Here is a 15216-nt window from a genome sequence, read left to right as displayed (position 1 = left end):
CACAGGATGGGCCTCAGTAAGCAACTTTGGAGTGACTGGATTAAAAGCGAAATTGACATAACCCCATTTCCCCCTTAACTCACACTTGAAAAGGGGGCACGTTTTCTGCAACCCACCTAGGAGCAAGACCAGAAAGGTTGGTGAGGTTGGAGAGGTCCTAGAGACAGGGAACTTAATGGAGAGAAGACCCAGATTCCCCGACTTGAAGCTTATATCCTGGCCTCCCAGGTTATTATCAGCCCTTGGAAAGTCATCTCTTTTTAGAATCCCAACTCGGAGAAATGCCCTAGGCCGGAGGGGAGCAGCACAAGGCTGTACAGGTAGACCATGCCTCAGCCTGTGGGTGTGAAGTGGCCTAGGCTGGTTTCTCCGTGGATAGCAGGGGTGAGGGGCTGGTTTCCCACAATGTCAGCTCCAGTGGAGGTATCTTTATTGGATCAAACATTCTCATGCGGGTGGTGAGCCGGATGGAGGAGCAAAGAGCCCGGCAGTCGCCGGCTCCTAGCTCTACGTGCGAATCTTCCGAAGACACTGGGGAGTCCTGCCACAGAGATGCCTTTGGGCCAAGGCGCCGCCAGGCTGCCTCGCCACCAGCTCGGTCTGCCGGCGTTTACACCCGAATCAGGCGCCTGGGAGGCGAGAGGAGCAGAGATCAGCCACTGCCTCCACCCCCAACCCCCAACCCCCAGAACAAACCGGTCAGTGCCCAAGAGCTGGAAGCCCTCTCCATTGCCCGCCCTCTTCCCTTCCACCACCGTCTCTGGAAGGCTCCTCTGGGAGTCGGCAGCTGGGCGAGAACTGGACCACGGAGAACCACCTTGTGCGGCAGTAGCTCCAGGTCCAGCCTGAAGCAGAGGACCTAAGGGCGGGGCTGGAGGTGTTAGGTCCTAGCCTACTTTCCTGCTGCGCCCAGTGGCCTTCAGGCTCCCACGATGAGCAGCGAGCGTCCTTAGAGTTCGGGTTCGGGAATGCCGAATAATCCTACTCTGAATTTTAGGCCTAAAAACAAGGGCGAGTTTTGCTCTGGTCTTCAGTCCCTATCTGTGAAATCTAATGTATGAGTGTGTGTTGGTGAAGTTCTCTTTTCAAGGGATGATTCCAGAATCCTTTCCTGGGATCCTTGAGGAAAGGGTGGTAGCTTCAGTACAGGGCGTGTGCAGGCCTGGCCTCAAGTTCGCAGCCCCCGCCCTCCCAGGAGGGAACTAGGAGAGGGGAGGGTCATAGGCGGGGCCGGTTCTCAGTCCCTGTGGTCAGCCTAGGATCTTGTGGCGCTTGCTGAGCATAAAACTTGGGACCGCCACCCCCTTTCCTCCTGCTGCCATTGGCTCCAGCTAGAGGTTGACATCAAAGCCGAGGCCTTAAATAAGCGGGATCCTGATGGCAAGTCCGCAGAAGGGTTAAACGGGTCTTTGGAAATCCACACCCTCTCCCTCTCTGCCTACAGAAACCCTGAAAGAAGCCAGCAGGTCCCGCGTGTCATCCATCTCCAGAACTCCTCCAAAACCCAGCCAGTTCGCGGCCCCGGGAGCCCACGGGTGGCCCCGTTCTGTGGGGCGCATGGGGCGGCGCTAATTGAGCTGGCGGCACAGGCCAGGAGCCTCTCCAACATGAACCTCGTGGGTAGCTACGCGCACCATCACCACCATCACCACCCACACCCGGCGCACCCCATGCTCCACGAACCCTTCCTCTTTGGTCCGGCCTCCCGCTGCCACCAGGAGCGGCCTTACTTCCAGAGCTGGCTGCTGAGCCCTGCTGATGCTGTCCCAGATTTCTCTGCCGGCGGGCCACCACCTACCACCGCGGTAGCGGCGGCTGCCTATGGTCCCGATGTCAGGCCAGGTCAGAGCCCAGGTCGGCTGGAGGCACTCGGAGGCCGCCTGCCCAGACGAAAGGGCTCAGGACCCAAGAAGGAGCGGAGGCGCACAGAGAGCATTAACAGCGCATTCGCCGAGCTGCGTGAGTGCATCCCCAATGTGCCCGCGGACACCAAGCTCTCCAAGATCAAGACTCTGCGCCTGGCCACCAGCTACATCGCCTACTTGATGGATGTGCTGGCCAAGGATGCACAAGCGGGTGACCCCGAGGCCTTCAAGGCTGAACTCAAAAAGGCGGATGGCGGCCGGGAGAGCAAGCGGAAAAGGGAGTTGGTGAGTCCCGGGCTTGTAAGCTCTAGCCAAAGGTGCGAGAGCTGGGTTAAAAGCAGGCCTGCAAACAGCCGAAAGCTGTGTTGTTCTGGATGCGATTTTGAAAGGCTGGGGAGAGTTCTGAGACTGTCACAGTCTGTCATTGTGTGCACGGAGGGGAGGTAGAGTCACAATTAAATTTAGTCATAGCTGAGTGAACACAGAATCTTGCTTTTTAAAGGTGATCTTAGGGCCTTCTTTGAGGATGAATTGAAAAACCTTGAGCCCTCCGCCCCCCAAAAAAAGGCGCGCGTGTAATATATTTTGTTTTAAATTTTAAGTTCTGAGCCTTCCTTTGGCTCCCCTGGAAGCCAGGTTCAGAATGAAGTAGGAAATGACGTAAATGTAGGAGTACGTAAATTTCGTACTCCAAAAATTTTTTAAAGTAAAAAGAGGATGGAAGTAGGGGCTCCCTACTTTAATTTGCTTGAGAATGAATATCTGAGTGTGCAGCCAATTAGCGCTTTCCAAGGGGTTTACTGGAGAATCTCCTACTATTATTCTAACTGGAGAAACAGAGGCTCACTGGAGGAATCAGGGAGAAGCAGGATGAAAAGTCAGTTTTTCAACGCTGGGTCCAGTCTGCTTCATTCATTCAAGAAGCAGGAGGGGCTTTGGCCTTTGAGCTAGCCTCCTCAGCCTGTCTGGGTCTTCTCCAGTGTGGGTGAACTTCCTTCTCAGGGCAGTGGGACTTGTGGCCCCCGGAGTTCCTTCAGTTTGGTAGGCTCAGGCCCAGGCCCATTAGAACGGACTGGGGAGCTTTGCAGGTTTTTATCTGACCCTCAGGGCCTGTGGCAAAGTAGGGATAGCTTACCTGGAGCCACCGGAAAGGCAGACTTCCAGCCTCAGCTGCCTGAGGCCTGGGCTGCTGGAGATGCGGGCTGACAGGGCGTGAGGAGCACCACCAGTAGCACCACGGTGGGTTCCTGCTAGGAGAGCTGGGCAGAAGGACTGTGGAGGCCAGGCCGGTTCTTTCTTTCCTCCCTGCATAGTGAGGGAGGCTTCTGGCACCGGTACTAGCTCCCAACTGTGTACCCCAGCCCAGATGCACAGGCTGAAAACCTGGAACAAGTTATACACCCAGTGGATTCCAATTCCCACCCTTCCACAGCAGCCCCCTGAGATGCTTGCTCTCTCTGCCCCCAAGACGCCCTAAAACCAAAACATCGAGAGTCAGCTTCCCCAGACTTGGCCAATTCTTGGTAGCAAACCTTCCCAAGTTGTTCAGACCATCCCGGGTCCTAGGAATTTAGAGCATAAAGGCAGATTTATGATCCTGATTGTCTGCTTCACAGACATCTGTCACTTATTTAAAGACGCCCAGTTTCTGCTCCCGACGTGTTCCCCTCCAAGCTGGGGAGACCGAACTGAGTAACTTAAACCTGACTTTCTTGCTTTTTTTGTTTGTGTCCGTTGGCAGCCTCAGCACGAAGGCTTTCCTCCTGCCCTGGGGCCAGGCGAGAAGAGGATTAAAGGGCGCACCGGCTGGCCTCAGCAAGTCTGGGCGCTGGAGCTAAATCAGTGAGAGCAGGCGGGCGCCGAGGACGCGGCTGCGGCTGGCCCACCTGGCCACCCGGAGAGAAGGACGCAGTGGCCAAGGCCGGCCTCCGGTTCCCGCGGTTTGCGCGCGCGCCTCGCCCTGTCTCTGCCGCGCGCCGACGGGTCGGCTGCTGCAACTACCCACTTAGGATCGCACGTGCAATGTCATTTGAATTTGTTAATACAATAAGAGAAAGAGAAATTTATATATATGTTCACTTCCCGCCAAGGGCGGATCTTGGAGGCTCGACGCAAGAAAGGAGGGACTGCAGAAACCTAGGCACCCAAAGACGCACCCTTCCAACCCGTCTGGGTGGAACTCAGCCCCCAAGGCCGTTCTGGTGCCTCTGTCTGGCTCGCTCTCTTGTCTCCTGGGCTCTGGGTCAGTACCCTGGACGCCTTCTCGAGTTAAAATGCAATAAGAGTATTCAGTAGCTTCCTGCCGGGAAGACGGACACTGCCTGGGTCGCTCTTTTCGGAACAGTGGTGTGTTTCCTTTTTGGTCGCTGCACTTCCTATCTAGAGGGAAGGCACTGCTTCCCTCCCTCTGTAGCACCTCTGCTTTCCAAGGGAAACGTTTCCCTTTCTTTTCCTCCCCCCCCCCCACTTCCCTTTTCTTTCTCTATCCTCGTCCTCTTACCCTCTCTTTCCTCTCCTTCTTTCTTCTCCATTTCTTTCCTTTTCTTTCTAAATAAAAGCTTTCCCCTTCGTTGCCGAATTTTAAAACATATTTAAACTACCTATCATGCCTGTTACTCTCAGGTATATATCTCCCTACCCTCACCCTCTTTCTACCTCAAATCCGTGTGACCACTCGCAGCCCCACCCTTTGCCAAAGCAATATCTATGCTCTTGACTTAATAAAACGTTTTCCGAGAACCTCGCAGGCTTGTGTGGTATCGCTGCCAGCATCCTTCTCTGGTCAACCCTCCCGTGGTCTCTGGTGCCAGCGCTCACCCTTCCCCCCTTTTTTTTTTGATAAATATCGAACCAATCTGCAGGTCAAACTGAGAGAAAGAGGCAGGCAGAGGATGGAAGGAAGAGCGAAGGTCTGAGGATCTGAGAAGATAACAGCAAGTTAGAGTCACCCGTGGAAACGGGAGGAAGGAATCAGAAAAAAGGGACTTACTTGGTTGGGAATTCCCAGTCTAGCTGGCACACTGGTGTGTGGATTGAGCTTTTGTGGAGGTACAAGGGGTGCTACCACACAAAGGAGCCCCGCCTCTGTGCTGGAGAATGCTGAGCTCATAGACTTCTAGCTCCTATGAGAGCCACTCCTTAGAGCCTGGGACTGCGCTGGTCCTCTTAGCCCAACTCCAAGCACCGCAGGCAGTTAAGGACTCTCTCCTACGTAACTGTTATTTTATACATAAATAACCAAGTGTTAATAGTTAAATTGAGGTTTCTCTCTTACATCAGAACACTTAACAAATACTTTTGAGAGCATGTGTAGTGAGTGGATGATCCCCTTGCGTGTGGCCGCAGCCAGGCTCTGCGTCCCCACGTCTGCATCGACCGCTGGTGCCTTTGCTTGGGGGCCGCGGGTGAGTATGGAGCTAAACTGGGGTGCGCTAAGGCAGGCATCTCCGCGTGCAACAGTCGCGTGCAAGCAATCGGTTCCCTGCGTGTGAACGCTGCCTAGTGCTGGCTGGCTGGGAACAGCTCCCAGGCCCACCGGCACCAACGCAGCTCTGAGTGCGCGTGCTCAGGCCTTGCCTCGCTCCTGCTGCCGACCGACCAGGCGGGAAGGGCGCTGGCTGCCTTTGGCTGTAGCTGGGGCCGAAGACGGAGACCCAGAGCGGACGCCTCCACCCTCCACCCGGCATCGGGGTGAATATGGGGCCCCATTAGTCTCGGCTGTAAACACCGTGACAGGGGCTGCGAGGCCACGCGGGCCGTCCCGGACGCGAAGGAGTTAATAAAAGGTGTTTTATGGGTGCTAGGAAACGGCGGGGGAGGTGTGAGCTTCTCCCTGCCCGAGCCCCCATCCTTTCTTCTTCTTTCCCTCTGCCACCCGCCGCCAGATCAAACAGGCCCGCGCTTTAACTAGACCAACACCTCGGCGTAATGAGCCGGCTGGCGCGCCCCTCCCCCGGCCTCCGAAGCCCCTCGGGGACACGCAGAAAGGAAACCCGAGGCTCGTTATGGTTTTCTTTCCCTTTTGGAAATACTGGCATGCATGAGGAAATGGAGTGAGGGAGTAAACCTTCCTTAGCTTCGAACCCAGGACTCCAGCTCATCAACCCTCTGGCTATACTTAGGGGTCCGGTTCCCATTTCTATTTTTAGCAGGGGAAAGCATCCTAGGCTCGGGAAGAATGCACACCCGCGTCCTCTTTCCTTGCAGCCCCTGGGTGGAGAGGGTACCTCGCCTGGGTACCTCCTCAGCGCAGCCTGCATAGCCAGGCCTCTTCAGGACATCTGGGTTCAGCTGTCCCCAATCTTTCTTTGGGAAGGAGAGGAGCAGACCCTTAAATGTAGCCTCAGTTGCCTGTGGTCCCATTCCCAGGCCCTGCAGGTGAGGGCCAATGCTCATTCACGACAGAATCTTGAGGCTGATTCAGGGGTTCCGCAAGGCTCAAACACACCCCACCCTGGTGTGGTAGAGCCCAGCTGGAGAGTGAGGAAGGGACTGGACTTCTGGGCTTTACTACAAAGCAGCCTCAGTCCCCGGGTCCAGCTCTGTCCAGGGCCGCAACTACAGGCTCTCCCAGCTTCCGACCTTTTCCAGTCTCCCACCTTGGTAAATATCTTAAGAGTCTGAACCTCTCCACCCATTGTCAGTTCACCTCAAACCGGTGATGGCAGAAGCCATGCTGTTATTATTATTATTTTATTAAATATATTATCTCTCAAATGTATATTTAAGCAACTCAAAAGTAAGCACCAGGAATATATCACTAAGGAATGGGGATTACAGGCTTTAACTACAGAACCAGTGGACCAGAGAGTACCAAACAGCTAAAGACTGGAGGCAGGCTAAACTGAGACCTATTTAAAGAAGTCCACCAGGGTAGTGGTTATGACTTATCCCTCAGATCAACCTCTGGGACTGACAAGGGAATTCTGGGTATATTAAGAAATGCCTCTCTCAACAACTAAATATTGCCTAAAGGATTCTTTCATGTAAAAATAAAGGTCATTGAAAAAAGACCAGGCATCAAAACATTTACACCTCTGCTTTTGTTGTTTTGTTTATTTCTGTTTCTTGTTTGACACAAGTTCTCACTTTCCAGCCCAGACTGGCTTCAAAATTGCAATCCCCCTGCTTCAGCTTCCCAAACACTGGGATTACAGACATGAGTCAATAGACCTTGCTTTTAGGCAATTTTTAACTTCCTCTTCCTTTGCTGTATTTTAAAAAACCTTTTTACAATGAATAAATATTACTTTTTATATTAAAGCCATAACCTCTCTCCCCTTTGGTTGCCAGCATACTTTCGATGCTGTCCATGCTAAGCCTATCACACATTGTGAGTGCCTACTCTGCACTGAGGACTGTAGTTATAAACACAACGAATAAGAGATGGTCCAAATAAGGATCAGAAATCAACATAACCCAGCAAATATCAGTCTTGAAAGAGTCATAGCTTCCACAATGAATACATCTTCTCTCCCATTTAAAAACAACAGCTAAAATTCACAAGGCAGCCTCTTCAAACACTTAGCAGGCGTTATTTCACAAAAGCCTGGCTCCCACCACAGGGGTCAGATGAAGGCAGTCCTGGGCTCAGAGAAGGAAGGATTTTGTTCAAGGTCACATGGACAATAAAAGGCCTTGCTGGCTGGAATCTGAGAAAAGAGATCCAGCTTTCCCTTACACCTTGTAACACCTCACCGGTGGGTGTGTGTGTGAGTGTGCCTATGCATGTATTTACATATGTAGCCAAATTCAGTTTATTTCATCTGCCTCCTCCTGAAATAAGGTAGAGAAGAGAAGAAGGAAGGGGTCATGCATGCAGAGGAATCTGGGTTCTGACCTCCTCCCAAAACCCTCTCTGCCCAAGGAAGAGGGCAGCTCACACTTCAAGGATCTATCCCTTTTGGAGGTAACATTCTGACTCCAGGAACCTCCTCTCCAGCATTCTGTGAAGCAGCCAGCCAGTTCATTTGCATGGAATCCTCATTTTCCTTTCCTGAGTTTTGCTACTTCTTAAAGAAAAAAGTATTCATCATTAGTGTGTGCATGGGTGTATGCAGGTGTGTGCCATGACTTGAGTGTGGATGTCAGAGGGCGTCCTTGTGTGGTCATTTTCTCTTTCCACCTTGGGTTCCAGGGAACACACTTAGGTGGTCACATGTGGGAGTCTGCAGTGCCGTCATCTCACAAACCTTCCGATTCCACCTCTTCCAGCACAGCTTAGTCCCCAAAGCCTAGAAGCGAGACAGGCAAGCAGGAGGCTTCCTTGGGGTAGATACATGGAAGTCACTGGCTCAGGGCCACTGGCCAGAGGAAAGTGCAGTAGGAACAGAGGGCAGCTGTGCTTGCTTGGGACATAGGGTTCTTTTGGAAAAGGCTAGAACACCTTCCTTCCACAAAACCCACAGTTAAGCTATGTCCTAACTAAATCCTCATAAAAGAAATGAAACTTTAAAAAAAAAAATCAGCTAGCCTCATTTTAAAATGAAAAGTGACTAGGGAGAAAAAATATGCATGTACTAAAGTGTCTGAAGCCAACTCTTGATTTCAACCCAATTTGTTTGGGTGAAAATAGAAAACTTTTTTTTTTTCAGCTGAGAGGTTTTACAGCTGAGCTCTCCCAACCCCATAAAAAACACGGTTTATGTGGGAAATAGTGAAAGACTCTTAACTCTAATACACATCGTCTAATGTAAGCAGACACAGGCACTATATAAAGCTCCTGCAGATGTTATTAAAACCAACAGAAATGCACATTTATCCCCACAGAATGGACAATGGGAGGCATCGGACCTCAGCCCAGAAGCCCACATCCACTGTGCAGCGAGTGCTCCAGGCACCCCACCACTGAGGCACAGGTCCTCCATTTCATAGAAGGGGAAACTAAGACTCCATAGAGAGGAAGAGCTTGCTCAAATTCAAGGCAGTGTTTCCTTTGTTTACTATCGACTTCTATTCCTAAGGTAGGGTCAAGTCACCCCGCCCCCACCCCAGTGTGTGTGTGTGTGTGTGTGTGTGTGTGTGTGTGTGTGTGTGTGTGTTGCTGAGGGCAGAACCCAGAGCCTCCCACATGCCAGGGAAGTGCTCTACCAGTTGAGCCAGCCCCACAGCAGCCCAGCTGAACCTCATTTTCCTTATCTACAAAAGGAGAAGAGTCCCCTAAAGCTTTCCTGGGTCCTGCTAGCGTACACTAGATAAGGACAGCAGAGCATTAGCTGTTCTCTGTAGCGAGCTGTTTTCATTATTTGATTGAACCTGCCCACAGCCTGGTTAATTAGGTTTGTTCACTTACTTTGGGAAAACACAGACTTATTTCTAGCAGGCTTGTGTTTCATCAACTCCCCCAAGGGCACATGGCCAGAGAGTGAGTTCCAGAGTCAAAGATGCTATACTCCATATGATGAAGGTAAACTGAGGCTCACAGAAGGCAAATGGAGCCTATACAAGGCTATATAACATTTGAATAGAGGAAATTGTCTAAGGTATCACTGTTTAATAGAAATTCTATGCAAACCACCTAGGTGTTCCACATAGTAATTAAAAATTGTAGCTATGGGGGCTGGAGAGACGGCTCCGTTGTTAACAGCATTAATGGCTCTTCTGAAGGACCCAGGTTCAAGTCCCAGCTCCCACATGGCAGCTCACAACTCTCTATAATTTCAGTTCCAAGGGATTTGACTCCCTCACACAGACATACATGGAGGCAAAACACCAATGCACATTAAAGAAATGTAGCTATATTAAAAATATGAAGAGATAGGTTGGCCAGAAGGTAAAGGTGCTTGCTGTCAAGCTTGAGGACCAGAGTTCTGGGGATTGAAAATTGTTCTCTCCTTTACACATGTGTCCTGACATGTGTGCACCCCCACCACATAGGCACACAATACACACAATAAATAAATACATGTAATTAAAATTTATTTTAAAATTCAAAAAAGTATGTGTATGCATGTTTTGCCTATATATATGTCTATGAACCACATGCATTGTCTGGTGCCTGAGGAAGCCAGAAAATGATGTCAGACCCTCTGGAACTAGAGTTACAGATGGTTGGGAGCCACCATGTGCGTGCTGGGAATCAAGCATAGGTCCCCCGGAAGCAACCAGTGCTCTTAACCAATGGGCTGTCGCTCTAGCCTATAAACATTTATTTTAAAAAAGACTTAAGAAGGTTGGGTATGGTGTATGCCTTTAATCCCCAAATAACGAAATTTTGAAAGAGAGAGAGGGAGGGAGGGAAGGAGGGAGAAAGGGCATGGGGAGAAACTTGTCCAGGAGAGATGGCTCAGTGATTAAGAGCACTTCCTGCCATTGTAGAGGATCTATCCCAGAACCACATGGTGGTTCACAACTGTCCATAACTCCAGTTTCAGGGATCTGGCACCCTCTTCTGGCCTTCGAGGCACCAGGCACACATGCAGTGCATATATATACATGCAGCCAAAACACTCATACACATAAAAATAAAAATAGAGTCAATTAGCAACAAGGATCTTCAGTGATCATGTCAATAAACCACCATGTTTGTTTTTTTTTTTTCCTGAATATTTACTGTAATTGATTGATTGGATCTCTTGAGTAATCCAGGCTAGCCTTGAACTCTGTGTGTATGGAAGGATGCCTTCAACTTCTGACCTTCTCACTTTCACCCCTTAAATGCTGGGATTACAGGTGTGTATACACTCAGTTTATGAAGTGTGTACTGAACCCAGGGCCTCATGTATGCTAGGTAAGCACTTTACCAACCAAGCTGAGTCTCCAGCTCCTTACTGTGTTTCAGATAGTGATGTTTAGCCTATCTGGACTTGTCTTCTTCTTCTTCTTCTTCTTCTTCTTCTTCTTCTTCTTCTTCTTCTTCTTCTTCTTCTTCTCTTCTTCTCTTCCTCCTCCTCCTCCCCCTCCTCCTCCTCCTCCTCCTCCTCCTCCTCCTCCTCCTCCTCTTTCTTCTTCTTTTGAGACAGAGTCTTGCTGTATAACCTTGGATGATCTGGAACTCATTATGGAGACCAGGTTGGCCTTGTCAGAGAAATCCACATGCCTCTGCCTCCAGAGTGCTGGGATTAAAGGGGTGTACTACCAACCTAGGCCAAGGGTTCGATTGTTTACTCAGTGGTATAACTATTAAGCTGCCTAGCTAAGGTTCAGACTCAGGCAGCCTGGCTCATCAGTCTGCAGTGTGAGCCACCAAGTTCCAGGATATAGAGAGACTTGGGGAGGCAGGAATTGGGTAGTGTAGTGTGACATGTCCTGGGAGAGTCTTCATGGTTCCAGATTGATCTGGCCAATCATCCTCTAGTAGCTCATTCTCTAACATCTAGGATCAGCTGGTCATATCTGTCTTCTTGTCAGGCTCCAGTGGATACAAGTCGGTATTTTGAAGCAGAATACCACATACTGGGGTCAAGAAAGCAAGGTCTGCTCAGACCCCAAAGTATAGATTCACAACCACTTTGAGCTGGTTGGGTGAACTGTGTGCTGTGGAGCAGGCTTCTTAACCATTCTGAGTCACGAGCTGTCTTTTCATGAAAAGGAAGTAAGATTAGCTCCTGGAGATGGGGCAAAGATCCAGGAAGGGTGGCTCAATGTTTGAAAAACTGCCTGACACAGAAGAGGTGTGTGGTGGGTACTGGCCATTAATATGGCTGCTGTGGTGGCTGGAATGGGCAGTTTGGCTTGCTCAGAATCCCCAGGGCATGGCAGAGTAGGGGTAAAGGGTAAGGCTTTCACAGGCCCGAGATTAGTGCTGATGGTGATGGTGCTGATGGTGTGTGTGTGTGTGTGTGTGTGTGTGTGTGTGTGTGTGTGTGTGTAGCTAGTGTGGGGTAGAACACTAGGCTGTGTGGCCTTGAGCACTGGCCAGCCGCAAATCAAGGGCGCGTGGCCAGAGCTCTAACTCCCTTTCAAAGCCTTGTTGGAGGAACTGAAAACGTGTTGGTGGCCGGGGCTGCCTCCGACCAAGGAGAGGGCGCCCCCTGGTGGCCAGACTGCTTCCTCTGCTCCATGAGCGCAGAAAAATCAGCAATGACCCCAAAGCCTTCCTTGGTAGGGTAGCACAGATCTGGAATCCTTGTGCTAAGTGCCTAGAAGATTCGGGGCACGCAGAGGAGAACCAGCAGGTTCATGGAACCTCAAGTTCTGAGCCTGATGCAAAATAGCCAAGGCAACACAGGGTCTGCAGTCTAAGATCAAGCAGGCTTTATTCCCTGAAGGCACGCGGCAACCAAGTTTATCTGGGCCTCCTTGCTGTGCAAAGTCCAAAATGCAGGGCGTATTTTCTTTGAACCGAGGCTACCGAAAGCCTGGCAGTCTCACAGCAATCGACCGGCCTCCTTTTGTTACCATTATGCTGCCCTGGGCTAACGGAAGGCAAGGTGGGTTTCCCATAAGACTAACTACTCCATACTTTCATTTCTCAGACACTGTCAACTTTGCTATTCTCTCTGTACTGAGGGTTGTGCGGTGTATGCAAGAGGCTTACCACAGATCCCAGTAAACCGCCGGACGATAGCTTGTGGTGGGTCTGTGTGACTGTCAGCATACACATCAATGTTCCAGCGTACTCTCCACTTCCTGGAAGGTGTCTAACAGAAATATGGATGTGACATCAGCAACCAGCGGAAAGACACCTTCCGCTGGAGATGCCACACTCACCGAGGGACTGTTCAGGTGGATTCAACCAAGCTCAACCCCATTTTGTTTAGATAAATTCCTGGAGGACTGGGGTCCTGTCAGTCATGGCCTCCCTCAGTTCTGACGCTGGGCTGTATTAGGCTCCGTCTCTGGCCATTGCTCACTGATGTGGTCAAGAGGGATCTGTGAGGAGCCCCTTGCTGAGCGGACAACTTCCTCAGCAGCCAGGTCCCCTCCTGTGCTGTGGGATGGTCACTTGAACTGGCAGAGGGTCTGCCTGAGCACAGCTGTCCCCCAACTGTTTGCTTAGCTCACTCTAGACTTTTTGTTGTGATTGTTTCTTAGATAGGGTCTTATTGAGACTGGTCTCAAACTCACGACGTAGCCAACTTGAACTTCCAGGAGATCCTCTGTACTCGACTTCCAGGTGCTAGGATTGCAGGCATGTGCCGCCACACACCCAGCTTTAATACAGTCCGGTTTTGCTGGTGACCACGAGGCCTTGGTTAGCTTTCCTCAGCCATCTTGGCACAAGCCTTTGGCATTGGCTCAGACTTCTCCAGGACTCCGGCTCACAGGCACAGCTCTGTCCTCAAAGGCAGAGCCACTGGACTCTGGGACCTTTGCTTTAGTCTTATCACAGCACATTCCTATGACTTGGGACAAGTCATTTCTTTTGTTATGGTTTGAATATGAACTATGCCCCCGAAGGCTCATTTGATAAAGAGCTGGTTCAAGAGTTTGGGAGGTGATTATCTCTTGGGCACTGGCCTAGTGGTTACTCCCTTCACAGACTCACAATACAGTGGCATTGCAGGGAGGTGGGGTCTGGTTGGAGGAAGCAGGTCAGAGGGGTGTGTCTCCTGAAGGTGAAATAAACACCTTTACCTGATGAGCCCTCTTTAGTTTTATTTTACTTAAATGTTTTTATTACATCAGGTGATGAGAAAGGATGGGATGCAGGCAAAAGGACCCATGAGCCATGAAAGGGGACCGAAAGCTTTTTTTTTTTCTAGTTTCAAGTCCATTGTAGATTTTTGTTTTGTTTGTTTGATCATGAGTGAATTCAACTTTCTTTCTTTTCTTTTTCTTTTTTTCCTTTGAGACAGGGTTTCTCTGTGTAGTTTTTGTTGCTTCTCCTGGAACTGGCTCTGTAGACCAGGCTGGCCTTGAACTCAGAGAGATCCACCTGGCTCTGCTTCCCGAGTGCTGGGATTAAAAAGCATGTGCCCCCACCGCCTGGCTGAATTTAACTTTCTGAGTATTGATGTAGCAAGACCCATTTTCAAGTTGCAAAAGGATCCAACACATGTCATTCCTTGGACTCAGTGTCCTAGTTACTTTTCTTGTGATAAGGCACCACAACCAAGGCAACTTATAGAAAAAGAATTTATTGGGGCTTACCATTTCAGAGGGTCAGAGTCCATGGTCATCATAGCAGGGAGCAGGGCAGTAGGCAGGCAGGCCACTGGAGCAGTAGCTAAGGCTCACTTTTTTTTTTTTTTTTTTTAAAGACAAGGTTTCTCTGTGTAGCCCTGGCTGTCCTGGAACTCGATCTCTAGACCAGGCTGGCCTTGAACTTAGAGATCCACCTGCCTTTGCCTCCCCAGTGATGGGATTAAAGGCCTACATCACCACCACCCAGCTAAGGCTCACATCTTGATCCACAAGCACCAGGCAGAGTGAAATCTCAAAGCCCACCTCAGGCTACACACCTTTTCCAACAAGGCCACACCTAATCCTTCCCAAACAGTTCTACCAATGGGGGACCAAGCGTTCAAACATAAACCTCTGGGGCCATTCTCTTTCAAATCACTACACTTAGTTGGACTTCTTTGTTTTTGAGACAGGGCCTCTCTATGTATCCTTGACTGATACAGACTGGAGCTCACTATGTAGACCAGGCTGGCCTCTGTCTCCTGAGTGCTGGGATTAAAGGTATGCATCACTATATCCAGTGATTCCCCCCCCCCATTTAAAAAATAATATTTATTTATTTATTTATTTATTTACTTACTTACTTACTTACTTACTTACTTACTTATTTATTTATTTATTATGCATAGTGTTCTGTCTGCATGTATCCCTAAAGGCCAGAAAAGGGCACCAGATCTCCTTACAGATGGTTGTGAGTTACCACGTGGGTGCTGGGAATTGAACTCAGGACCTCTGGAAGAGCAGCCAGTGTTCTTAACCTCTGAGCCCTCTCTCCAGCCCCAGCCCCCCCCCCTTTTTTATAGATGGGGTTTCTCTGTGAAGTTTTGGTGCTTTTCCTGGAACTCACTCTGTAGCCCAGGCTGGCCTTGAACTCACAGAGATCTGCCTGCCTCTGCCTCCCGAGTGTTGGGATCAAAGGCGTGTGCCACCACCGCCTGGCTTTTTTTTTTTTTTTTAATCTGAATGAAACTTTATGGTGTACCTGTACTTCGTATTCATTTGCTGATGGACATAGACGTAGACATGAAGGAATGTGAATGTTTACGTGTCTCTGTGGTAGAAGATGGAGTCCTGATTCCTAGCAGCAGTGTAGTTGGGACAAATGGCAGCTCTCTTTTTAACTCTTTGCGAGGCCTCCACACAGATTTCCATCGTGGCTGTGCTAGTTTGCACTGTCACCCACAGTGACTGTGGTTCTTCTCTTCCACATCCTCAACAGCATATGTTATTGTTTTGGGGGGCCACACATCACCTCCCTAAATCTATTTCCTCATCTACAGATGAG

General features: G+C 50.0%; 1 protein-coding gene across 1 annotated transcript; it reads left to right on the top strand.

The window, feature by feature from the left end:
• Nucleotides 1–1262: 1262 nt before the first annotated feature.
• Hand1 (heart and neural crest derivatives expressed 1) lies at nucleotides 1263–4602 on the top strand. Its single transcript, XM_036194576.1, has 2 exons — nucleotides 1263–2150; nucleotides 3607–4602. Exons 1-2 carry the CDS (start codon nucleotides 1608–1610, stop codon nucleotides 3709–3711), a joined length of 648 nt encoding a protein of 215 aa, XP_036050469.1. The 5' UTR covers nucleotides 1263–1607; the 3' UTR covers nucleotides 3712–4602.
• Nucleotides 4603–15216: the final 10614 nt, after the last annotated feature.

The sequence above is a fragment of the Onychomys torridus genome, chromosome 8, assembly GCF_903995425.1.
Source record: "Onychomys torridus chromosome 8, mOncTor1.1, whole genome shotgun sequence".
Lineage (NCBI taxonomy): Eukaryota > Metazoa > Chordata > Mammalia > Rodentia > Cricetidae > Onychomys > Onychomys torridus.
This window is presented reverse-complemented; position numbering and strand designations above follow the sequence as displayed.

Bases quoted from the DNA above. Each gene is read 5' to 3' on its own strand.
- Hand1 (XM_036194576.1), top strand. From the start codon at position 1,608: ATGAACCTCGTGGGTAGCTACGCGCACCATCACCACCATCACCACCCA. The intron at 2,151-3,606 runs GTGAGTCCCGGG...GTCCGTTGGCAG, and splicing joins GCAAGCGGAAAAGGGAGTTG to CCTCAGCACGAAGGCTTTCC.